At 40.7% G+C, this 26,706-nt stretch overlaps 1 protein-coding gene across 6 annotated transcripts in view; it reads right to left on the minus strand.

Annotated features, from left to right (window-relative positions):
• Positions 1-23,373, minus strand: part of WWC3 (WWC family member 3) — a gene marked incomplete at its 5' end in the record, with an annotated part of 197,980 nt that extends 174,607 nt beyond the window's left edge. For 2 of the 6 annotated variants that reach the window (XM_083362680.1, XM_083362679.1), the window contains one exon: positions 23,114-23,373. In XM_083362680.1, coding sequence (XP_083218806.1) covers positions 23,114-23,373 — 260 coding nt within the window. Of the gene's footprint in view, positions 1-16,297; positions 16,409-22,964 lie in introns of all 6 variants that reach the window. The other 4 variants (XM_083362682.1, XM_083362684.1, XM_083362681.1 and 1 more) reach the window with 3 other exon arrangements.
• Between the last annotated feature and the right edge of the window lie 3,333 nt (positions 23,374-26,706).

A 26,706-nucleotide genomic window follows, 5' to 3' on the forward strand; every position in this document is an offset into this window, starting at 1 on the left:
GCAGTTTGAATGCAATGGAGGTCCAATCAGCAGGGTCTCAGCTACTTTCCTCCTCCCGCCTCCTCCTTTTTAACTCACAGTTTGTAGCTCTTCCCAGCAAGCTCTGGACAGTTTATGTGCAATGGAGGTCCAATCACCAAGATATACCCATTATATACAACAACTAAACTCGTATACTCTGTGCTCTATGATAATAACTATCAGTACTTAAGTAAACTGAAATTTGTACATTAAACCAGACTTCTGCAATATGCATAAATTTGGAATATCAACATTTAAATAATTTTATTTTCTGCTAATTAACAAAAAAATTAAAGCCTCTCGTTTACCTATCTTTAGAAAATATTGCACTAATTTAATTATATTGTGCAAGGGGCGGAGATTTCAGATTCCAGCTTCCTTCAAGCAAGCATTTGCCGGTGTATTAGGCTAATAAAGGACTTTTAAGGTAAACAATGCCTCAGAGTCACTTGAAAAGCCCATACGTCGGAAACTTGACATCAAGCTGGAATCCACACTACTTTTTAAACTAATTAGGGAGTCCTGACCTCCCGTCGCTTCGGAGGCAGTCTGGCAAAGAGTTGGGGAAGATCCCATAATGGAAGGAGTAAAATTGCCTGAAGCCAGCTCCCCGGCACCAGCAGCCACCCCAGTGGGGGAAGGGCCAGCAACGAAGCCGGCAAGGAAAGAGTTTCAGCAATCCTCCCACTGGGAGCTGGACACAAACAACCAGGAGAGTGGATTAAGCCCAGCAGAGACTCCAGGAGCCTCGGAGTAGCCAGGCCAGCTGAGATTGAATACTCGGGTGAATGGAAAATCCTGTCTGCAGATCAGACTGCTTGCCAGATCCAGGAGTCCCCTGCCAAGCCCTCCAGATCCATAGAGACAGAGGACCTGGGGACTCTGCAGCAATGGGAGGTTGGGGGGCCCCCACAAGTGGAAGGCCAACAACCTCTGAGCTTGCCCCAGCTAATAGAAGCCTTGCAACAGCTGGGGGTGGTGCAGAAGCCTGGAGATCAGGAGCTGGTGGGAGGACAACAGCAAGGGTGGCAGCAGTAAGACCCAGATGAGCAACCCCTGAGCGTACAGCAGGGCCAGAGGGGCCAGCAGCAGGGGGGGCCCTGGCAGCCATTAAATCAGCAACCAGAGTGGGGCCAGCAGCCACTGGATACACAACAACAGCAGTGGGGGCCCTGGCAGCTGGTGAATCGACAACCAGGAGGAGGCCAGCAGCAGTGGGACTCCCAGCAACAGTTGATCCAACAAAGGGGGGGACAGCACCAATGGGGACCCCAGCAGCCATTGAACCAACAACTAGGGTGTGGCCAGCAGCAATGGGGGCCCCAGCAAGCAATGATGAGCCCACCCTTCAGAGCAACCTTTGATGGGGACCCAGAGAAACTGACTTTTTTCCTCAACCAAGTACGCTCTCACTTGAATTGCAGGGGCATGTATCTATCGAGCTGTACCCAACCAGCTGCATGAATGGTACCAGGCAGCGGTGAAATTAATGTCCAGCTCGCCCGCTATAAAAGGCCTCCCCCACCTGAAACTGCACCAAAACCAGAATCCAGATGGCCACCACCACCCCAAAAATCCCCAATGTCTGCCACTGCCAAAAGACCTAGATCACCTACAGGTCCACCAATCAAGTGCTTTTGATGTGGACAGCAGGGACATCGAGCAGCGAACTGCCCAGTTCCTTACCCACAACAGCAGAGTAGACCAGATCCAACAACAAAGAAGAAACCCGCACAGCAGCCATCAAGAGAAAAGTCCAACTGGGCCACCCAGGAGCCCGTTACCCAGGTTACGTCCCCCACCCAGGAGGACACTGGCCCACCAACTGGGCCCACCCCCACATTACCTGGTTTTGACAGCGACCATGAAGGGGAGAACGACCTGATCGTGAGTTGACCCATCCTACCTTTTTTATTGCCTGCTAAACTCATAATCCCTAAGTCAGGGGCACAAGTAGACCTGAAAGTGCTACTTGATACCGGCTGCTCCCGATGCATCATTAGCCTGTCATATGCCTTGAGAGTGGGCATACAGGCCAAGCCGTTCTCCAAACCTGTGAGGTTTGAGCAAGCCGATGGCTCCCTAATGGGAAGGACTTTAGTCACACAATTAACGGAGCCCTTACGCCTGGAGATAGGCGAGTACTGGGAGTTTATTCGCTTCCTAGTAGCTCCAAAGATGTCTGAGACTAGCCTGGCTAGACAAATGGAAGCCATTTATCTGGTAGGAAAAAGGAATGAGAACTGTGAGATTACCCATAGGGCCCGATCCCCCCATTGATTCAACAGATGTTACAGGGGATTTTAGCCCACCCAATGAGCAAGCGTACATGGCTGCCTTACGGCCTCCTGGCAAGCCACTCATCCCCGGAGAGTACCAGGACCTAACGGAGGTGTTTAGTGAGAAAGAATGCGATACCTTGCCTCCTCACCATCCCAATGATTGTTCCATTGAACTGCTACCAGGGGCCAAATTCCCCCGACCAAGAATGTATGCTTTGTCCCCCCTTGAAATGGAGGAGATGCAACAATATGTGGATACAAACCTAGCAAGGGGATTCATCGAACGGGCCAAGTCTACTGTGGGAGCCCGTGTTGTTCAAAGAAAAAAAAGATGGGTCTTTACATCTCTGTGTGGACTATAACATCCTAAATGCTGTGACTGTGGAAAATAAATACCTCTCCCCCTCCTGAAAGACTTGCTAACCCATCTGGAGAAGGGGAGCGTCTTCACCAAGTTAGACCTGAGAGAAGCGTATTACTGGGTAACAATAAAGGAGGGGGACGAGTGGAAGACAGCTTTCAACAGCCCCTTGGGGAGCTACCAATTCAAAGTCATGCCATTTGGACTTCAGGGGGCCCCCACCGTATTTATGCAGTTGATCAATGAGGTCCTACATGAACATATATAAAGGGGTCCTAGTATACCTTGATGACATTTTGATATACAGCACGAATATGACTGACCACATAAGAATGCCAAACTTTATGTCAAACTGTCGAAATGTGAATTTCACCAAACCCAATCAGATTATCTTGGCTATAGAATCTCCAATGAGGTTATCGAAATGGACCCAGCCAAAGTAAAAATTGAATGGCAGCCCCCCAAAACCCGCAAACAGCTCCAGAGCTTCCTAGGGTTTGCCAACTTCTACCATCAATTTATTCCCTCTTTTGCCGAGATTGCTCAACCTCTTACAGAACTACTCAAAACAGGCAAGGGGGAAAACCACGACCAGGCCAGCCGCTAGCATGGACTATGAGTTATCAGAAAGCTTTTGAGAATTTAAAAAGACTATTTGCGGCTGAACCAGTCCTAAAGCACGCTTGCCCAGGGGAGCCCTTCATAATTCAGGCAGACACCAGCGATGTGGCAGTCGGAGCAGTGTTATTGCAAAAGAATAAAAGCGGGGGTCCTACAACCTTGTGCTTACACCTCTTAAGAAATTTACTGAAAGTGAGAGGAGATGGACAGTCTGGGAGAAGAAGGCCTTCGCAGTTAGGTGGGGGCTATTAAACTGGTGGCACTACTTAGAAGGGAGCAAGGTGCCTTTTGAAGTATGGACAGATCACAAAAATTTAGAGGCACTAAAAACTCCCTGAAAATTGTCCCCAAAACAAGTATGATGGGCACAGTACTTCAACCGTTTCAACTTTACTCTAAAGTACATACCAGGAAGAAAAAACTTCCTAGCTGATGCGCTCTCCTGATTGCCACAATACAAAAGTGAATGCGAAGAAGTTCATGAGGCAATTATCCCCAGTCCACAAACTGCAACCCAACTCAACACCTCGCAGGACTTCTAATCCTGATTACCTCGGGGTAAAGAAAATAAAGCGAGAACTGATGGTTTAAAGACAATCAGACATCCCTAACATGCAGGAATGGTCTGGCTTACAGGGGGGAAAATTGTACTTGCCTGAAGCTCTTCGCCTTAAGGCCCTCAACCACAGCCATGATGTCAAACAGGTTGGATATTTCGGATATCTAAAAACTACATCTCATTCGCCGGCAATTTTGGTGGCCGAGACTAAAAGGAGACGTAGAAAACTTTGTCAAGAGCTGTACTGTATCTGCCACCATGAAAAGAATCCCAGGAAAGACACCTGGGTTATTGCAACTGGTGGCTGAACCTTCTCAACCATGGGAAGAAATAGCTATGGACTTTATAGTAGACCTACCCAATAATAGAGGAAATACTGTCATTTGGACTGTGATAGACCTATTTTCAAAACAAAGGACTTCCATTCGGCTCAACGCCTGACTAAGTTGTTCCTAAAACATATCTATCGACTACATGGCGCCCCTAAGCGAATAATTTCAGACAGAGGGGTGCAGTTCACAGCGAAATTTTGGAAACTTTCTTAATCAGATCATCTCAAGGCCTATCAACTGCTAACAGAGCCGCAGAGTCCGCCAACAAAATGGTGGAACAATACCTTAGATGCTACGTCTCTTACCAACAAACAAACTGGACCGACCTCCTCCCTTTTGCAGAAGTAGCTTACAATAATTCAGTACATAGCAGCACTGGCTACACTCCTTTCCGTGTAGCCACAGGGAAAGAATTCAACCCCATACCGGAATACCCTCAGTTACCCTCCGCTTCCCAGATTCTTGATCATTGGGTGAGGGGTTGGGAAGAAGTTTGGAAAAATACAAATGTGACCTTAAAAAAGACTTTTGAAACCTACAAAAAGCAAGCTGACAAAAAAGAGAGCTCCCCAAAGAACATTCCACGTTGGGGAAAAGGTCTATTTGTCAACCAAATACCTACGCCTGAAACTACCCAACAAGAAATTGGGACCGAAATTCTTGGGGCCTTTCCCCATCGTGAAAATCATCAACCCGGTCACAGTGAAATTGAAACTACCCAGACTTTTGGGAAAAATTCACCCAGTGTTCGAACCTCCACTTTAAGACCTCCCCCTAAGAAAGCACCTGGACCCCTCGTGGTAGCAGGTCAAACCCATTATGAAGTGAAACGTATTCTTGACTCTAGAATCTTTAAGGGAAAATTGCAATATCTAGTACAGTGGGATACCCATTGTCTGAAGCCACTTGGGTGAAATGTACTGATGTGAAAGCTGACAGACTTATCAAAAGGTTTTATGAGAAACACCCCAACAAACCAAAAGCCAATTCCTAACTTGTGTTTTGTTTACATTACAGGATCTGTCCTTTTTGTAAGGGGGGGCCAGATGTCAATGCTGCTAACATCAAATGTTATTGCTTGACATGAGATGAAGAAGTAGCTATTTCATATGTTAAACTTGTGTATTGCTTTAAGACTTGTGTATTGTTTAAGTTTAAAATTGGTGGGAGGGAAGAGTAGGAATGCACTTTGAAGGCCATTTGTGTCTCTAAAGAAGACTTTGGCGGTTCTTCTAACAGAAAGGAAGCTGATTCTTTAAATTAATTGGAAAATATGATTAATGACAAAATTAGAAAGGTGGAGAATTGTGTTTAATTATATTGTGCAAGGGGCGGAGATTTCAGATTACAGCTTCCTTCGAGCAAGCATTTGCTGGTGTATTAGGTTAAAGGACTTTTAAGGTAAACAATGCCTCAGAGTCACTTGAAAAGCCCATACGTCGGAAACTTGACAATATTTATAAATAATCTCTGGGAAACTTTGTTAAGGAAATTGTAGATAAAACAATGCAGGATTTTTTTTAAGCTCAGATATCCTAAGTGTCACAAATTATTTACTCCAATATACTGTAGCACTCTCCTTATTTTAAAATGCATGAAAAATCTTTTTTTTTTTAAAAAAAGTGCTGATTTACTGATACTGCATTGCAATACTTCATCTATACAAGTCCACCAATTTATGCCTTCAAAAATGGAGGTATTAGTAAAATATGGGTGGCAAAATATTTTAAAATTGAATACCCCCAATTCAATTTTGAAACAGATATTTCAACTCAAACCACGTTTAGTTTAATTCAAAATGGGCTGATTCTATTGTTTACAAGTGTTTCAAGCTCTAAACATAATTACAATATAATTAAAACAATTCACTTCAAATATGAAACAGCTGCTTTGAAACCGAAATAAGTTTCTAACTCAAAACAAGGTGTTTAGAATTAAAAATAAATTCAAAATGTTTTATATTCCACTATTTTAAGCATATGTTCCCAGTTAGAAACAGCAAGAACTGAAATTTTCATACCAAGTTTAACAAGTCTTCTGATCCACGTACGATACTATGATGCCAACACTGCTGTATATGAGTCTCCATCATAAAAAAAAATCTAATTTCTTTCAATATGACAAAATTCTAAATTCTATGCCATTTCTATATTAATTACATTCCTCAAAAATGATAGGGTCATCACTTTTAACTCTTGATATAAAATCATCAAGTAGTCATTTACGATTAACATCTTAATATTCAAAGGTAAAAGATTGAAGACAATTTCATAGAATTCAGCATTAAAGCCGTTTTTCCACAACTAGCAGTTCTACTCTCCCTACCAATCCAAGCATCATTAAGTTAAAAATAGACATTTCCATTTCCCCTTATTATTTTCTCTGTAGTTTCCAAGATCTCAGAGTATTTATTTAATATATCAGTTTCCTACGATTGTATTTTTGAAGGATCAGAATGAAAAACAGAAATATTTAGGTTTTGAAATCAGCTCCTTCTGAAGTATGCATTATGGCTTGAATGGCACTTTTGTACCAGAAGTTTACAAACAATTAGCAGCAATGTACCTAAATACCTACTTTAATGCCATCCAATAATTATTTTTGTATATGTCTCTTTAGAATATAGAAATAGTAAATTTTTGTAATAGTCATATAGTACAATTGAAATCCATTATTGGAGTCTTATTAACTACTAATATGAGAGAAATGTCTATGGAAATTCTCAATCATCCAGGTCATGTTTGTCCCAAAGATGCTTTTCAAAAGGCAACTGGACTTAGTTGGGTTTTTCTTTGAAAACATTTTGCTTCTCATCCAAAAAGCTTCTTCAGTTCAGTTCTTCTTGAAAAGCATTTTGGGACTAATATGAGTAACAAGCACAACATACCCACAATGTATGTTAACATCAAGACTGACTATTTTGCTTTCTCATTTCCCAAATTTGTAATGTATTGTAAGGATAAAGCTGATGAACTGGGAACTAGTGGTTGTCATGCTACGGGTGTGAGTACATTGCAGTGGCCAAATGATTATTATGTTTAAGTCTTCATTCTTCTCTACAATAAAGATCCAGTCGGCTACAACCACCCTGACCAACCCACCCAGTGAACCATGCCCCGCTGCCTTCCACAGGGCAACCACAATGCTGATGCAGTCCTCAATGAAATCGAGTTTACACCCCTGCTCTAGTTCTCTCTTCTACCTTTTGGATGATGAAGTTGTCAGCTAAGTTGGTTAGGAATCTGTTCGATCTCCCATTTGCTGCAGAGTTTTGTCTCCCAGTTGATATCAGGGTAGTTAAAGTTCCCCATTGCTACTGTGGTATATTTCCTACATCCATTTGTTAGTTGTTTAGCAAAAAGTCCATCTATTTCTTCTGCTTGGTTGGGTGGCCTGTAGTATATACCTAAAGCAATGTCATTTTTTTTTTCTTTTTATGTTGACCCATACGGATTCTAGGCTTTCATACTTTGTTTTGTGGATTTCTGTAGGGTAGTGATCTTTTATATATAATGCAACTCCCCCTCTTCTTTTCTTAGGTCTGTTTCTTTAAATAGTTCGTATCCTTCCATCAGTACATTCCAATCAGGAGTTTCATCCCACGTTTCAGTAATGGCAACTATATCATATTTACTTTCCTATACTAAGTTCACCCTGTTTGTTCCCTAAACTTTGAGCATTCGTCTATAGCAGACATGTCAAACACAAGGCCCGGGGGCCAGATCCGGCCCACGAAGTGGTTTCATGCGGCCCACGAAGCCATCCTGGAAACAGTGAGGGAACGGCCCCCACTGCCTTGGCCCTGGCCCAGAGACCCTCCTCCTGCCAGAGACCCTCAGATCTGTCCCACTCCTGCCCAGGCCCCCACAGGCACCCTTGATGCGAATGATGTAGAGCTGGCCATGCCCACCCAGTAGGCCATATGCACTTTAGCCACACCCACCCAGTAGGCCACGCCCACCCAGGCCATACCCACCCGGCCCCCTGAGGGCAACTGCAATGCTGATGTGGCCCTCAATGAAATTGAGTTTGACACCCCTGGTCTATAGGCATTTGAGTCCTTTATAGATCTTGGGTATGTTTTTTATATCTCCTACTTTATATCTGGATTTTCAATCCTTTCCATCTCTATTTCACTGCATTTCCTTTTCTTCTTCTTTTACTCCCTACCTCCTTATATGATTGGTTATCTAGAGGTTTTTGCTTGAAATCAAGTTCTAAAGGTTTTGAAGATTGGGTCCCCTCCCCTCTGTTTTAGCTTAAAGCCCTTCTAATAGAATGAGCCAGTCATTTTCCAAATATATTCTTTCCAGATCTTGTAAGGTTCACTCCATCCTTGCCAGTAGCCCTTCATGTAGGTAATGCAGACCATGGTCTAAAAAAACAAGTTCTCTTGATGACACCAGTTTTTAAGTCAGTGGTTCGTTTCTAACATCCTTTGCTCCTTAGTTATATCTTTGATTCTTGCTCCAGGGAGACAACGTACCTCTTCAGATTGACTGTTCAGTCTGCAGACTATAGTTTCCCAAAATTGAATCTCCTACCACCAATTTGCCTTGTTTTTCCTTGGGGAGTCTGAGATACTATTCTGTCATGAGAATGCTGGCTTGTGTCTCATTTTTAGAAACTATTGATGACTGCTCTTTCATAGATGTCTGCATATTTTCTTCCAGGGAGAGACAATGAAAGCAATTGTTCAGTTCCAGTGACGTTTCACTGGATAGTAGGATAGATAGTAAGGGCTTTGCTCTTGGTTGCTGTTTTCTTCTAAAAGTGACATGTTTCCATCAGTCTTCCTCTTTAGGTTCATAAATAGGGCAGTGGTGGGATTCAAATATGTGAACAACCAGTTCTCTGTGTGGATGCAGCTTTTGGAAGTCCGTTCTGTGCCTGGGCAACAAAAAATTAGCTACAGGTTCTGCTGAACCGGTGTGAACCGGCTGAATCCCACCACTGAAATAGGGTCATTTTTTTTCAGAAGCTATCTGTTCCCTATTGTGTTCAATTTGGGAGTATAAATTTTCTTTTTGTTCATGCAGTGAGGGGAAAAAATATTTGATCCCCTGCTGAATTTGTACATTTGCCCACTGACAAAGAAATGATCAGTCTATAATTGTAATGGTAGGTTTATTTTAACAGTGAGAAACAGAATAACAAAAAAAAATTCCAGAAAAAAGCATTTCAAAAAAGTTATAAATTGATTTGCATTTTACTGAGTGAAATAAGTATTTGAACCCTTCGCAAAACATAACTTAGTACTTGGTGGCAAAACCCTTTTTGGCAATCACAGAGATCAGATGTTTCTTGTAGTTGACCAGCAGGTTTTGCACACATCTCAGGAGGGATTTTGTCCCACTCCTCTGTTCTGTCCCAGCCTATGACCATCCTTGTTGCATCACAAGAACAACCCCTTTTTTATCAGTAGGCTGGAAAAACCAACCCTTTTCATTTCATATACAGTCCTGATAATTATTTCCTCAAATCAAAAACAACAGAATACTTTTCCAACGAATAATTGGTTCAAAAAGCAAAACAGAGCAGGAGTTAAACAAGAATTTCATCAGTAAAACAAACAGACCATGATTCCCTTGAATTTCTTTACAAATGGTTGCTTTCAGCAACCAGCACCGTCCACTTTCCCTTTTTATTAAGCAGCCCCAAAGCGTGGCTTCTCAATACCTTCTCCTCCTCCTCCCTTGGAGTTGCCGTATTGTCTCCCTCTGACCTGCTCTAGTTAACTGCCTTCTTTTACGAGCATCTATAATGACTTCCAGCTGTGAGTCCTCAGTCTGCCTCATCTTGCCCACACAGCTGAGTCTTGTCCTGAACACGATTGGAGGGGCCAGGATCTTCTTCTGATTGTGAGTCTTGCAACTCATCAGTGTCTCCCTTCGAGTCTGATGGCTCCCCAAACCCCTCCTCCTCCTCCTCTGATTCCCCAGACTCAGCTGCTGGGTCCAAAGGCTGGCACGGACTCACAACATCCTCTTTGCAGATTCTCTCCAATTCATTAAGGTTTCAAGGCTAACTCAAAACTTCAGTTCTCCTCTGAATCATTCAGATGTTCATTGGCAAACTTCAGACGGGCCTGTACATGAGCTTTCTTGAGCAGGGGGACCTTGCAGGCACTGTAGGATTTCAGTCCTTCACGGCATAGTGTTACCAATTGTTTTTTTGGTGACTATGGTCCCAGCTGCCTTGAGATCATTGACAAGATCCTCCTGTGTAGTTCTGAGCTGATTCCTCACCATTCTCATGATCATTGAAATTTCACGAGGTGAGACCTTGCATGGAACCCCAGACCAAGGGAGATTGACAGTTATTTTGTGTTTCTTCCATTTGTGAATAATTGCACCAATTGGTGTAAATTTTCTTCTTTATTCTTTCCCATTCTAAAAGAAGTACATTCCTTATAAGATGGCTTTGAAAATATCTGTGTGTTTTATTCTTCCCGTACCATGGGAAGGCATGCCAACCAATTTGTAAATCATGTTCGCTCAAGGTACAATAGTCTTTTATTTCTCAGTGTTATCCATTCTTTAAGCCATGGTAGAATAGCTGCTTGATGATATGATCTCCAATCCGGGAGTCCAAATCCACCACTATCTTTAGCTTCTTGTAACATTTTCACTTTAATTCGTGATTTTTTTCCTTGCCAGATAAATCTCAGTACTATTGTGTGTAGCTCGTCAAAAAAGACCTATCCCAATTTTATAGGAATCGTTTGAAATAAGAAGAGTATTTTTGGTAAAATATTCATTTTCACTGTAGCTATTCTTCCTACCAGTGACAGTTGAAGATTTTTTCAATTTTCCAAATCCAGTTTTATTTGTTTTAGCAGTCTTTCATAGTTATCTTCTTTTAATGTTACACATCTTGCTGTTAAATAGACTCCCAGGTACTTAAACTTTTTTAGCTATTTGCAGATTTGTCTTTTTTGTAAGTTGACTTTTCTGTTTATCTGTTAAATTCTTTGTTAATACTTTAGTCTTTTCTCTATTTATTTTCAAGCCTGCCACTTCTCCAAACTTTTCTATTTTTTCCAACAATTTAGTAGTTGTTTCAAGTGGCTCCTCCAAGACAAAAACCAAATCATCCGCAAAGGCCTGTACTTTATATTCTTGATCTTTTATCTTCAATCCTTTGATTTCTATATCCTGTGATATTTCTCGTCAATACTTCCAATGTTAGTATAAATAACAATCGAGGATAATGGACATCCCTATTTTGTACCTTTTTCAATGTCAAAGTTTTCTGTATAATCTCCATTTAAAATTATTCTAGCAATTTGTTTATAGTAGATTGTTTGAATTACATTTATAAAGTTTTTTCCAAAGTCCATTTCCACCAATTGCTGGAACATAAATTGCCAGTTTAGATTATCAAAAGCTTTCTGCGCATCAAGAAATATTAATGCCATTTGTTTCCCTGGGTGGTTTTCATAATACTCTAAAACATCCAAAATCATTCTTAAGTTATTTTTTATCTGTCTTTTAGGTAGAAAGCCATTTTGATCTGTATGTATAAATTCAGTTAAAAATTTCTTAATTCTTTCTGCCATTATTGAAGCAAAGATTTTATAATCCATATTTAATAGCGATATTGGTCTATAGTTTTTTATTTGTGTAAGGTCAGTATCTTCTTTAGGTATTAAGATAATATTAGCTTCCATCCATGAATTTCGTATTTTAGTCTCCAAAAGTAGTTCATTACACAGTTCTTTCAAAGTCGGGCTTAATACATCTTGTAATGATATATAAAATTCTGCGGGAAGTCCATCTGGGCCCGGAGTCTTATCTCTTTTTTTTTTTGCCTTTTTATAGCTTCTATTGTCTCCATCATTGATATTTTTCCATTTAATATATTTCGGATATTCTCCAGGATTTTTGGCAAACCTGCTTTTTTTAAATACAACTGCATTTTTTCTTTAGGAACTTCCTCTGCCTTATAAAGTGTCTCATAGTAATCTATGATATTATTTTTCATTGCATCATTTTGGAAGTGTAATTCTTTTAAATCTTGTAGCTTGTTTATCATTCTTTTTTCCTTTTGTTTCTTCAATCTATATGTAAAGCATCTCCCCGGCTTATTAGCATTTTCAAAAAAGTTCTGTTTAGTCCATTTAATCTGTTGGGCCATTGTTTCCGTCTCAGCCAAATTTAATTTATGCTTTATTATGTCCACTTGTTTCTTAAGGATTTTCTTTTGTGGGTCTGTTTATAGCTCTAGTTCCAATTTTTTAAATTCTTCTCTCAGCTTTAAATGTAGTCACTTCTTTTCTTTATTCTTCTTAGAAGCATACGTTATAGCCAACCCTCTAAAGTATGCTTTGGCCGTATCTCATACATTTTGAAGAGATGTTTCTTCTTTCTTGTTTATTTTAAAGAAGAATTCCATTTCCTTTGTCGCTAGTTGCAAGAACTCTTTTTCTTTCAATATAGATTTATTCAGAGACTGGGTTTCTCTCTCTCTCCATACGTCTTGGATATACAATTGTTCTGTCATTTTTGAGAACACTTTAAGAAGCATATTTCCTCCTTTTCTCCCTTGCTTATGGCTTTGTAATCCATAGTCGCATCTGCTATTGTATTAAAGTCTCCCATTATACAAAGATTTTGGTAGTTTAAGTCCAATATTTTCTTGTGTAATTGTTGATAAAATTGCTCTTGCTTATCATTAGGTGCATATATTGCTACCATCAATATCTGTTTTTGATCCACCATAATTTCCACCATTAGTATTCTCTCCTCTTCATCTGCATAAATTTGGGGTTCATCTTTTCTTTAATATAGAGGGCTATTCCTCTTTTCTTTTGAGATGCAAGTGTAAAATAAAGTTTGCCAATTTTCAGTTGTTCTAAAATTTTAAAATGCTGTCTCTTAATGTGTGTCTCTTGGAGACAGATTATGTCCATTTTTAATTTTTGTCATCTTGTAAAAAAATTCTCCTTTTAGAAGGAGAATTTAGTCCATTTATATTTATTGATAGAATCACAGTCTCCTCCATCTCTTTCAATTATATCTAGATCTCAATCTTCTAGTCGATCTTATCTGTCTCTGGTCTCTCAGTCTTGCTCCTTCTTCTAAGTGTGTACTTTTGATTTCTTCCTCCTGTTTAGCTGCTCCTTCATCTACCATACATGTTATGTACTTCTTTATGTTGGGAATCTCAGGCTTAATCCTCTACACCGAAGGTGTCCAACTACCGCCCCACGGGCCGGTTTCATCATACCGAAGCCGCACCCACCCCACTGCCGGCAATGCTCTATACCCTATCTTGAAAGTTTATCCCTTTTCTCTCATTTTCATAGGGATGAGGATTTTTTTCATGTATATATGCATGTGTGTTTAGCAAGGTTGGGCATAGTAACAGAATTAGGCAGAAGATAAGGTAAATGGATGGGATCAAAGATATTACTAGAACATCCTTGGGAGAGCTGAATGTGCATTACTCAGGACAGGTTACAATTATGTATTTGTTCGTAAATGTCACCTAGACTTGAACTCAACTCACTGTCACCTAAATTAGTAGTAAATATAAAATTTATTCAGATTTTACAAATTTCTTTTGCCATTTTAAAAAACCTGCCAATGCTCATGTAAGCTATATAAAATAAAGATGTTTATAAATATCTTAAGAAAACAGAAGAACAAATTCTAAAGCAGGTAACTTAAGTAGTTAAATCAAATTACATCCCATTCAGGTAGCACATTAATGTCTTATAATAGAAGCAAAGACAGGTTTGTCAAGTAACAGGTAAATACATGTCTCAGCTAAAAAAATCTCCTACAAAGAACTTTAAAGATATATAATTAACATGGGTATTTTACTTTTCTATTTAATATAGTAGTTACCAAGAAGCTAAAGCTCACAGAAATGGCAACATCAGGTAATCTTACCTGTCATGTCTGAGCATTCTAATAGAAGTATCAAGTATTAAGAAAAGGTAATTTCATAAGGAGTGTATAAAATGGTACAAAGTGGTTCCTATTTTGTTAATCCAATGAAAACTATAAATGCAGCTTGTGAATGTAAAACATTTTGCCCTAAAAACCAGCAAGTTCAGTAAACATTGAATTTCTTCAGTAATTTTTCTATACCAGCTGGAATTTGCTCTTCTAAATTACAATGGTTAAGATATTTTAATTAATTGATGACTTCAGAGTTTGATAAAATCTGCATTCATTTAATGTTTCATTACATGTTCAATAGAGACTGCTTCTCCCCAATAACATCAGTCTCCCTTACGAGATCTAGCAGAGAGGGCATGCTGCAGATACCATCAACTAGGGTTTTATATTTGGTGAATTCCAGAAGATGTGTCTCTCCTGCCCATAGGCCCATCTTATCGAACATTCTTCACCCTGAAATTACATTAGTTCCATTATTTTTGACATTTTGAAAGTCCCTGAAGACCTGGTTATTATAATTAGGCCTGGGACTCCCAGAGAACCAGAGACACACTCAGATGCCAATTTTTATTCTTCCTTTGCTGAGAGTTTGTATATTTGTTTTAATAATAATTTTTAATATGAATTATTCCTTGTTTTTAATGGTTGTTGTTGTACACTACCTAGAGCTGTATTTTCTGAAATGGGCAGCTGCACAAATATAAATGAAAAGAATAAATAATACATCCAACTGATCTTAAAAAAAATCCCACCCAAAAGGTAGCTATAATTTATATACCATAGCCTGTAACAGGTTACACTATACGATGAGACCTAAATCAGAGTTAATATAAAGGTAAAGGTAAAGGTTCCCCCGCACATGCGTGCTAGTCGTTTCCGACTCTAGGGGCCGGTGCTCATCTCCGTTTCAAAGCCGAAGAGCCAGTGCTTGTCCGAGGACGTCTCCGTGGTCATGTGGCCGGCATGACTAGACGCCAAAGGCGCACGGAACGCTGTTACCTTCCCACCGCAGTGGTCCCTATTTTTCTACTTGCATTTTTACGTGCTTTCGAACTGCTAGGTGGGCAGAAGCTGGGACGAGTAACAGGCGCTCACTCTGCTACGCGACACTCGGGATTTGATCCACCAAACTGCCGACCTTCTGATCGACAAGCTCAGTGTCCTAACCCACTGAGCCACCATATACAATCCCCAAATTATAGCTGTCTTAATTATGGGCTATCCTAATGCCTGCTAAACAGAGCGTGGTGAAGTAGGCCAACTGCCTCATTCTTGACAAGTACAGAAGTACTTGATCACAAATGACTAATAAGGGATGGTGAATCTCTACAAATTTCTTGGCTACTACCTTGTATAAGTTTTAAGTAACAGATGCAATAATATACTTTTGCAGACTATTGCCTAATATTAACATATAGTAACATACTATTCCCAAAGCATCTCATATGAATTCATATTTATATCTATCAGGATAGCATGCTTGACCTAAAAGAGAAGTGTGTAATATATTTCATGCTATGGGCTGCATAGAGAAGAATACAGTGGCTTGAAATCTAAAACATCATGAAGCAAAGAGAAAAGTATAATGTAATTATAAATTAATTTAATTAATTAATTTAATTAATTTAAATAAATAATATTTAATTAGACTTTATTATTCTTTTCTACTTCTTTAATCATATTCCCTTTCTATCAAATTCAAATTGTAATTCAGTGACAATTTGATTCTAAACCCAGAGATTGTACAGGTAGTCCTCAACTTACAACAGTTCATTTAGTGACCGTTCAAAGTTACATCACTGAAAAAATGACTTGACCATTTTTCACACTTATGACCACTGCAATATCCCCATGATCATGTGATTAAAATTCAGAACTTGGCAACTGACTCAAATTTATGAACTTTGCAGTAGCATGGGATCATGTGATCACCTTTTATGACCTTCTGACAAGCAGTCAATGGGGAAGCCAGATTCACTAAACAACTGCGCTACTAATTTAACAATTACAATGATTCACTTAACAACTGTGGCAAGAAAGGTCATAAAATGGGGCAAAACTCAAATTAACAAATGTCTCACTTAGCAACATAAATTTTGGGCTCAATTATGGTCATAGGTCAAGAACTACCTGTACACAGCTATGCCAAAAAAGGAAATTTATTTTGTTTACACAAGTAAACATTTTGATAAACTTATTCTTTTCTATACCTTGTAGTAGCAAAGATAAGCTTCAAAATACACACACAAATGCTTCAAAGAAAGTTGATGATTTCCAATTAATCAAGGCAGGTGTCTTTAACATAGATGCCTTCACCTCATCTATAACGGAAATAGAGCAAAAAAAATCTATTTAATACAGCAAAACTAGATGTGGCCCAAATGCATGTACCCACTTCAAATCAACTGCTCTTTCAGTTCTTACTTTTTTATGCACAATTAGCAATAATATGGCAGAGGTTTCTTTGCAGAAATGTTCTGAATACAGAAGACTCTTATGCAAGATTACTTTTTCTCTTAACTAAAGTTCTATCAAGGTCAAATGTGTTTCTTATTGCTTACCTGTAAAATGCATTCATTTTTATTTTGCATATGTGTCATTAGGTTTAGCAAGCTTTTCAAGTAATTTTTATTTTAAATACAAGGTGAGTTGTTTTTTTTTAAAAAAGATTGCTACCTATAATTTTTAGGTTTTCTAGTTCAGGGCTTTTCAACCAGTGGTATGGGTACCACCTGTGGTGCACTGGCACCTAGCAGGTGAACATCCTATAAAAGTGGTAGCGGGGGAGGGGAATGAGCTGAACTAGTGGCAGTACTGCACAAGCCTGAGTGAGAGACGGCTGAAGCTGCAGGGCTGTCAGGGCTCAACAGAAGCGCCAGGATCAGCGCTTCGGGGCTGTCAGGGCTCAGCGGAAGCGCCAGGAACAGCACCAGGCTCCAGCTGGAGCTCGGTGCTGATCCCGGTGCTTCTGCTGAGCCCAGAAGCGCCGATCAGCTAGAATGTTGCAGCATCTCCAGGGTCTTGTGATTTACATTCAGATACTTGGCAACTGATTCATATTTATGACAGTCACAGTGTCCCAGGGTTATGTGAAGTGACCAAAACCTGCTGCAACCACCCAGCAGAGGGGGGGGGAATAAAAACCAAACACCCCACCCCACCCCACCCCCACTGCCAATCCTCAACAGAAATGCTCACAACAATGAAAACCTCGGACAGGAGGAAGAGGGCCGTCAGGCGGGCAGGCGTCTTGCTCGGCTGTGGCTTGGGGGGGGGATTTGTTTCAGTGCCACTGTAACTTCAAACTTTCACTAAGCAAACTGTTGTAAGTCAAGGACTACCTGTACTTCATTTTTTTGCTTTTTTTTGTTCATCAAGTTTTTGACACCTTGCTAGGCGACTGATGGTACTCCAATGTTGCCATATCCTAAAAGTGGTACAGTGGGTGAAAAGGTTGAAAAGCCCTGCCCTATGTCACACTGCTACATATTTTTGATACTTTATACCTCTACTAACTCTACTATTCAAAATAAATTTCTTATTCCAATTCTTAGGCATACTTAAACTGTTATATTTTCAATATAGCAAAAATACTTGAAAGTTAATTATGTCATAGACACAAAAATATTATGAAAAGACTTGTTTTGAAATATTAACCTTATTGGAAATTAGCTAGCCTTACTCCTTTATTAAAGTATCAAAATAAGAATTTTATAATTTTCTTACTTCCTTCAACAAACTCACGACAAAAGTTTTTAGCAATTATTTAACACTGCAAAATTATTTTTTGCCAGGTACCTGTGGCTAATACACAAATTATGTATAGTAGAATGCATAGTTCAGTATATGAGAACAAATAAGTATTTCTTCTTTCACAAAACCACATAATATTGACAAATGTTTGTTTTCTTAATACATTAAACATTTAGTAACTTAAGTCACTTGCACAAAAATAATCTTAAAGTAGTAGTCCTGATTTTCCAACTTTTTAAAGACAGAGAGAGATGAATCCAAGCTGCTATATGTCGTATCCCATGCCCATTCTGAACCCAGCAATCAAATTTTGCCACCTTTAAATTATTGGCTTAGCAGCCAAACATATTGATATACCATAGTTTTCGGACCATAAGACGCAATTTTTTCCCCAAAAAAGTGGGAGAGGAAACGAGGGTGCGTCTTATGGTCCGAAGGTGATCTGTATGGCCAGCCCCAACCTCCGCAAGTGGAAAGTAAGGGAGATTGCCAGGAGCACGAATCAGCACATGCTGAGAAGCGCCGATCTCGCGCTCCTGCACTCTCCCTCGCTCGGTTTCAGCTTCCCTTGCTACAAGAGAAAGCAGGCTAAAATGGAGCGAGGGAGATTGCCAGGAACGCGAATCTCCCTCGCTCCGTTTCAGCCTGCTTTCTCTTGTAGCAAGGGAAGCTGAAACCGAGCGAGGGAGAGTGCAGGAGCGTGAGATCGGCCGATTCGCGTTCCTGGCAATCTCCCTCGCTCCGTTTCAGCTTGCTTTCTGCAAGAGAAAGCCGGGCCGCAGGGATGCCTCCGCGGGTACTGCTCTAATACGGAGAGGGAAGGACAAAGAGGGAGGGAAGGAAGGAAAGAAGGAAGCAACAATGGGAGAGGGAGGGAGAGAGAGAAATAGAGAGGGGGGGAAAGAGAGGGAGAGAGAGAAGGAGAAAGAAAGGGAGAGAAATACAGGGAGAGAAAGAGGGAGAGGGAAAGAGAGAGGGAGAGAAAGAAAGGGAGAGAGAGAGACAAGGAGAAAGAAAGAGGGAGGGAAATAGAGGGAGAGAGAAAGAGGGAGAAAGAGAGGGAAAGAGAAAAATAGAGTGAGAGAAAGAGGGAGAGAGAGAAGGAGAAAGAAAGGGAGGGAAAGAGAGGGAGAGAAAGAGAGAGAAAGAGAGGGAAAGAGAAAAATAGAGAGAGAAAGAGGGAGAGGGAGAGAAAGGGAGAGAGAGAAACAGAGAGAGAGGAGAGAAAGAGGGAGGGGGAGAGAGGGAGTGAAAGAGAAGGAAATTAAATTAGTAACATGATTGTTAAGTGAATCTGGTTTCCCCACTAACTTTGCTTGTCAGAAGGTTGCAAAAGGCGATCACATGACCCTGGAACAATGTGACCATCATAAATGTGAATCGATTGCCAAGCATCCGAATGTAAATCACATGACCATGGGGATGCTGCAACGGTCATAAGTGTGAAAAATGGTCATGTCACTTTTTCCAGTGCCGTCATAACTTTGAACAGTCACTAAGTGAATTGTTGTAACTCGAGGACTACCTGTACTTTATTATTATTTTTTCCTTTTTTGGGGGGGGGTCCAAGTTTTTGACACCTTGCTGGGCGACTGGTGGTACTCGGACATTGCCTTGTCCTAAAAGTGGTACAATGGATGAAAAGGTTAAAAAGCCCTGTTTTAGTATACCAGTACTATTTGGTTCAGAATATTTTTTTCTTGTTTTCCTGCTCTAAAAACTGGGTGCGTCTTATGGTCCGAAAAATACGGTAAGTCCAGAATGCAAATTAGGCATAGAAATGGCATACACAATTTCCTTTAAATGAAATGAACCTTTATGAAATGAACCTTTATTGTCAAAGTACAACCATGTATACATTGAGATTGGCTGAGCCTCCCTTCGTGCCCCCACCCCCAACTTACAGTGACACAAACCCTCCATCTTATTACACCATGTGAGCTAATTGCACAACAAGACCCTTCTTATCCTAATCACATTCTTGGTATATACTACATGTTTACTGTAGGATTTAGAATCTGCCAAGGACCATTGTAGTAACTATAGACTTTGGACTGCTGTTAAGTCCTAGGCACCAACTGTTTTCCAATCCTGGTGTGCATCAGAAACAACAGGTTGTTCCTACTGATTGAAAAAAAGGAGACTGAAGCCAGGAATATCTAGCCAAGCTTAAAATTAACATGATGGTGGGGTCATTGTAAAGACCACTCCCCCAAATTAATTTCTAAACTGTGGTCAAGCAAATTTAATAGTATTAATGCTCAATAAGCATGTTCAAAGGTGTACATAGATGACTTACTACATTTCTCACTTTGATCAGAAGTTACAGCTTTTCTCAGTCTAGTGTCATTTATATTTATACTTACTAGGATTATGGATTTTAGGATTTTCAACCAGCACATAAAGAATACCAGCCTGGAGCAGAATACAACCATATTAAAACCTTACAAAGCCTTTCCAAAAATATTTGTGTATTAAATGTCCCTATGCTATCTTAGCTGATTGTCAATTTCAAATGGTCCCTGAAAGTACATTAGATATTCCTGTGCCTTACTCTTCAGGAACTATAACTTCACTGTAATATCCCAAAGGTGCTTTTTCAAGAGGCAACTGGACTTACTTGTTTTTCTTTGAAGACTTTTCATTTCTCATCCAAAAAGCTTCTTCAAGATGAGAAGCATCTTGGATGAGAAGCTAAACATCTTCAAAGAAAAGCAAGAAAGTCCAGTTGCCTCTTGAAAAAGCACCTTTGGAACAACCATGCACTGGATGACTGAGAATCTCCATTGTTATGTTGTTAGCTGCAAAGTTGTGTCCGACCCATCACGACCCCATGGACAACGTTCCTTCAGGCCTTCCTGTCCTCTACCATCTTCTGGAGTCCATTTAGGCTCACGCCTACTGCTTCAGTGACTCCATCCAGCCACCTCATTCTCTGTCATCCCGTTCTTCTATTGCCCTCAATCTTTCCCAGCATTAGGCTCTTCTAGAGTGAGTCCTTCCTTCTCATTAAGTGGCCAAAGTATTTGAGTTTCAACTTCAGGATCTGGCCTTCTAAAGAGCAGTCAAGGTTGATCTCCTCCAAGACTGACCGGTTTGATCGCCTTGCAGTCCAAGGGACTCGCAGGAGTCTTCTCCAGCACCATAGTTCAAAGGCCTCAATTCTTTGGCACTCAGCTTTTCTTATGGTCCAACTTTCACTGCCATACATTGCAACTGGAAAGACCATAGCCTTGACTATACGCACTTTTGTTGACAGATTGATGTCTCTGCTTTTTAGTGTGCTGTCTAGATTTGCCATGGCTTTCCTCCCCAGGAGCAAGCGTCTTTTAATTTCTTGGCTACAGTCCCCATTTGCAGTGATCTTGGATCTCAGGAAAATAAAATCTGTCACTACCTCCATTTCTTCCCCATCTATTTGCCAGGAATTGAGAAGGCCAGATGCCATGATCTTGGTTTTCTTAATGCTAAGTTTCAAGCCAACTTTTGCACTCTCCTTCTTCACCTGCAACAAGAGGCTCTTTAGTTCTTCTTCACTTTCTGCCATTAGAGTGGTATCATCTGCGAGAATCTCCACAGATACCCCTAAACCACTTAGAATTCCTAGTGACAGCTAGGGACATTCTCCAAAATCACTAGGGAAAAACAAGGTATTTAACACAAAAGATACTCTCCTGAAACCTTTAAAAATTCACCTATGACTTACCAGCAAGTTTTCTAACCATTATTATTAATTGCATTTGCATTTTAAAGATTAGTATGACAAACTATAAATATAATGGATAATTTCACCACTGTAGTGGTAATGTTAAAATTGTAAAATAATTTATGTAGTATTTCCTTAATATGTGTGGAATATGTTAATGTAACATTGTCCTATTCGTACTAAAATAGTCTGATGTGTAATTACACATGGAAATCCAAGCAATTACAATTAATTAGAAAAACAAAGCTGCTATGCAGCTTCCTTATTTTTCCTTCTGCTCAGTTGTGTCCAATTCTCAGAGACTGCCTGGACAAGTTCCTGCAGTTTTCTTGACAAGATTTTTTACAAGTGCTTTGCCATTGCATCCTCCTTAAGGCTGAGAGAAGGAGACTGGCTCAAGATAACCCAACTAACCCAAGATAACCCAGGCAGAAGTAGAACTCACAATCTCCCAGTTTCTAATTTGATGTCTTAATCACCACACCAAACTGTCACTTGCAGCTAGATTCATATTCAGTATTGTTCAGTGGCTCTTAAAAAGATATACAGCTTTTGACAACCAAAGACAATAAATGAAAAGTTAACAAATAAAAAGAACATGTGCTTTGTCATTGGTAAAATAGTCCTGGTTACAAAAATCTACAAATGAAACGGTACCTAAGTTTACAGGTACATTTAACTGAACCAACTCTTTTTTTGTGTATGGACAGAATTACTGCCTGAACAGGAGGTTTGTACATTTATTTGTTTAAAGTTTAAAAAATAAAATTCCCCATAAACAATTTGCCATATGATCTCAGATATCACCTTGACTCCTTATTACAATAATTCTGCAGGGATAAAGCACACAGACTTAAGCTCATAAAGATATGTGGCTAGTACAAATTTGAATGCATGAAGTTTTAAGAGAACACTTAGAATTATTTAATAATATTTCAGATTTCATGTCAAGTTTACAATGTGTGACATGGAACTTTTAAAACTATTTTCCAATATACACACACGAGAGAAATCTTTCTACTTTCTAGTCAGCAAAATCAAGAGGTGTAGAAAGCAATACATGGACATATCTGATCTTATTTCAGATCTTTTAAAACTGCAGTTTAAAAGCAAATTCTGTTGTACTAACTTTGAATAAAGAACTGGCCATCTCATTCAGGTTAAAGAGAACGATGGAGAACAAAATGGAGTTTTCATATCCAGGAATTGGGGATGTTCCTACTACAAAGCTTGCGGAAATGATCGTACAAGAATAATCTAGGCTTTAAAAGAAGTCTATTTCTAAAGTTAACTTATTTGAGAGCCTGCCCCATCTTTCCTTTCTCAACTTAAAACAGGAATTCAGGCTCTTTCGAGAAGGCAAAGCGGGGATACCAGACTCCTGGCCCGAGATGCTGGAACCTTTCCTTCCTACCTACCAATATCACAGGCCCCGTTGTGTGAATCGAGGGCAGGGTCAGGACTCGGGGCTCCAGGAAGGAAAGGGAGGGGGGAAGAGAAGAATGGATGCCAAGGACGCCAATGGCTTCGGCTTCAAGGGGGCGGCCTTATCCCCTGCCTTTCTGACCTGTCCCTGGGGTCGATCCACGAAGTCTGCCGGGTGTTGTGGTCGATGTAAAAGACGCGTCCGTCGTAGTCCCTCGCCTCCTCCCAACCAGCGGGCAAAGGCAATTCCGAGCTCTCTCGGCCCCGCGGCCCGCTGCCACCTCCGATCGCCGCAACGGGCACGACAGGAGGCGGCCCCTTCCCTGGTTCTCCGGGCGCCGCCGCCTGTTGCTGCTGCTGTTGCTGCCGCCGCCGCCTCCGCCCTCCGCCAAGCCACGGCATGGCTCCGCCGACGCTCCGGGGCCGCAGCCTCGGCAAGCGCTCTCCCTCCAGCAGCCACTCTTCGACCGCGGGGCTCCGAATGCTCAGCGCCGCCGGCTCCTCCAGCCCTGACTAGCGCGCGGCCCAGCCGCGTGAGGCCACAAGCAGGCGGCTCCGGCTGCAGCAGCACCACCGCCGCTCCGGATTCACCATTCTCTCACCCTCCCGCCTCGGCCGGGCCCCGGGACCAGACCAGCCGCCGCCTCAGCTGTCCCTTCAAAGCGGCACTGGCCCTGTCCGAGAAGCAGGGGAAGCAGCGGCCACGGCAAGCTTCCCGCCCTTCCTTCCTGCCTGCCTCCGTGAGTGGCCTCCCCTAGCGGCTTAATTTCGCAGTCTCGTCGGCTCCCATCCCGCCAGCGTCCGCCCCGCCATCTTCTTTCGCTCCCTCCCTGGGCCGAGAACTCACCGCCCCCCCCCCTCCGTCCGCTTCCACTACGCCCCTTCTGCTGCTGCGGCTACGGCTTGGGGGTCCGGATTTCCCGAAGAAGCCGGCGGGCTAGAGAGGCTCCTTCGGAAGGAAAAAGTAAGACGTGGGAGAGGAATGAAAACTTTGCTCAAGTCGCTCCTAACTTCGGCCTTGAGACCGCAGCGATGATTGACAGACGGGACTTTTAAAAAGATGAGATTCCGGATTTCCTTTCAGGACAAAGGGAAAGCGAAGCGGTTGTTAAATAACTCCCTTTCCTGAATGTGTATGCAAGCGGGAATACATTTCCGAACCGTACAAAATTTTGGCACTCTCTTAATCGAAGGTCTACCTTATATGAGTCACGTGGAAAGTCCCGCTAACGAACCCGACTGGTTTAAGGTGTGGTGCGGTATACTGACGGTAATCGAAATATGCCAACGATCTGTAAATGGAACTGTTGGACATGCCAAAGTCACGACTTCAGGTAGTATAAACTATTTATATCCTTTACTGGGGAAGCAGAAACACCTTTATATTACATTTTAAGCATATTTAGCTATCAATCAGTTTAGTGGAATTTACGGTCTTTTAAGTCGGTGCCTAACAATGAAATTGCCCACTTTTATTTCTTGAATAAGAAATTTGGTTAAATGCATAGCGGATTTAATTTGTCTTAATTGGTTTTAGAGAGGAGCTAGTTCTTTAACAATTCTGTCCTTTGCTTAAAGAAATTAAGCTGAATTTGTTTTTCTGAGGGTGAAAAGTTTTCTCCAGTGTAACAGTATTTCTAAAGTATTCTATGTATTTTTAGACAGCCAGAAAAGGCTATTTTCTTCATGATAATTATTTAAATATAAAGTTATAAGTTGCATACATATAAATAATTGCATAATTGCTCCTAATTCAGTAGTCCAGAAATAATTGCTCTAGAGGTAAAGTATTGGGGTATCTGAACCTTTTAAAAAAATATAATTGCAAACCTCATGGGGAGGGGTGGGGTTGTCAGAGCTTAACAATGATCTCCATCTCTCTTCCCTTTCCTGGGACATTTTAAGGCAAAATGCATTTTCCCAGTCTTTCCCACACTTTTTCCCATATAAGTAATAATGCAGGAATCCCGGAACAGTGTTAAAGTCAAGAAAATTGTGCACAGGAAGTTTGGCTTATTTTTTTTCCCTTTCTCTCTAAGGATACATGAATTTCAGAGGAAGCCTCTACTGATAATGAGAAGATTTTTTTTATTTAATTGTGTTTGGAACGTGGCTCAAGATCCCAAAACAAACAAACTCATTTGGAATTCCAGCAACAAAGTTTTATTCAAAATAAAGCATTTGCAAAGGCTTGGTGGACTGAAGCACACACAGGAGTTCAGCCACACTTTACAGAGCTGTTTGACACATTTTTATATCCTATCCCCAGTGCAGCTTCCCCCCTCCCCTTTCTCTTTCAACTCCCCTTCCCTAGTCATCCAAGCTATCCGGACCACCTAAAACCACTGTCCTTCCTATGTTCCAGGAAGCCACTTTGTCCATATCCTATCTTTTTGTTAGATGTGTTTGTGCCAGCCATGGCAGTTCCTTAAAAGGTCACCAGATGGGAGCAAAGAGACACCTTTGCTCCCACTGGTGGGTCAGGGACCTCCGGCCCCTGCAGCCCCATTGGAGAGAGTTAATGGCCCTCTGCCCCCTTCACTCTCATTGGTAAGGGAGGGGTTGGGAATCCCTATAAAAACCCCTGCACAGGGGCTGCTCTTTAGCTCTTGATCTACCTCCCTTTGGGACTGATCCATGAGCTCAATCCAGGCATGGATGCCTCCATGCCATGGAACTCTTTTTCTTTGCTTTATATTTAAATAAAGCTTTCACCTGATTGCATCCCTGCGTGCTGCCTTTTTCTTGGAAGCGCCTCAACGAACCATTGGCCTTGTGAGGACTCTCACACTTTCAACATCTAATTTTGTTAGCAGTCTGTCTCCTATAATTGTTTCGATATTTCCTCTTACAATTTGTAACTTCTGCTTTTCACATTTGTACCTGTCAATACTTAGATAAGATATATATTATTATTTCTGATCTTCAATTGGCTTCTGCTTCAACCTTTAGTCTCATTAGAAATTTCTGAATAATAGTTTTATTCCTTTCAATTGCATTAAATACATTATATGTATTTTATTTAATTACATTACATGCATCTTTATGCAGGCAATCCTTGTTTAGCAATTGCCATATTTAGCAATTGTTCATATTTTCAGTGGTGATGAAAAAACAACTATGACCAATACTCATATTTATGTCCCTTTTTTGTTCTGTAAAGGAAATGGAAGCTGAAGCAAGATTCATAAGTAGAGTTGAAATTTCATATAGCCACCACTTTATTTAATGACTGAGTTAACTGGCAATATTCACTAAATGAAGACTACTTATATACTGTTTGAATGAATATTAAATAATGATTTGTCCACATATATTATAAAAGAAAGCTTATATGGGATGTTCTTACTCTTTCACATGACTGTAAAATCTGTTGCATTGTTATATTAAATATCATATAATTCTAATTTTTAAAGTATAGATCAGAGGTCCCCAACCTTTTGGGCATCAGGGACTAGTTCAATGGAGAAAGTTTTTTCCATGGACCGGAGAGTGCATGGTGTTGTGTGCTGCCTGCATCCCATGGATGGGGTTTTGCTTGTTTGTGCAGACACGGGCATACCGTGGCCTGGTACTGGTCCATAGATAATTATATTTGTGACTCATTTGTACGCATAGCAGTATAATTTGAACAGAATTTCTGTATTATGTATTACATCTTTTAATTACATGTTGTAATTTCAGGAGCACAAATCCATAATTCAGGACAAAGAATGTCATTGAAGCCATGCAGAA

The sequence above is a fragment of the Vipera ursinii genome (genome assembly GCF_947247035.1).
Source record: "Vipera ursinii genome assembly, chromosome: 4".
NCBI classification, from domain to species: Eukaryota; Metazoa; Chordata; class Lepidosauria; order Squamata; family Viperidae; genus Vipera; species Vipera ursinii.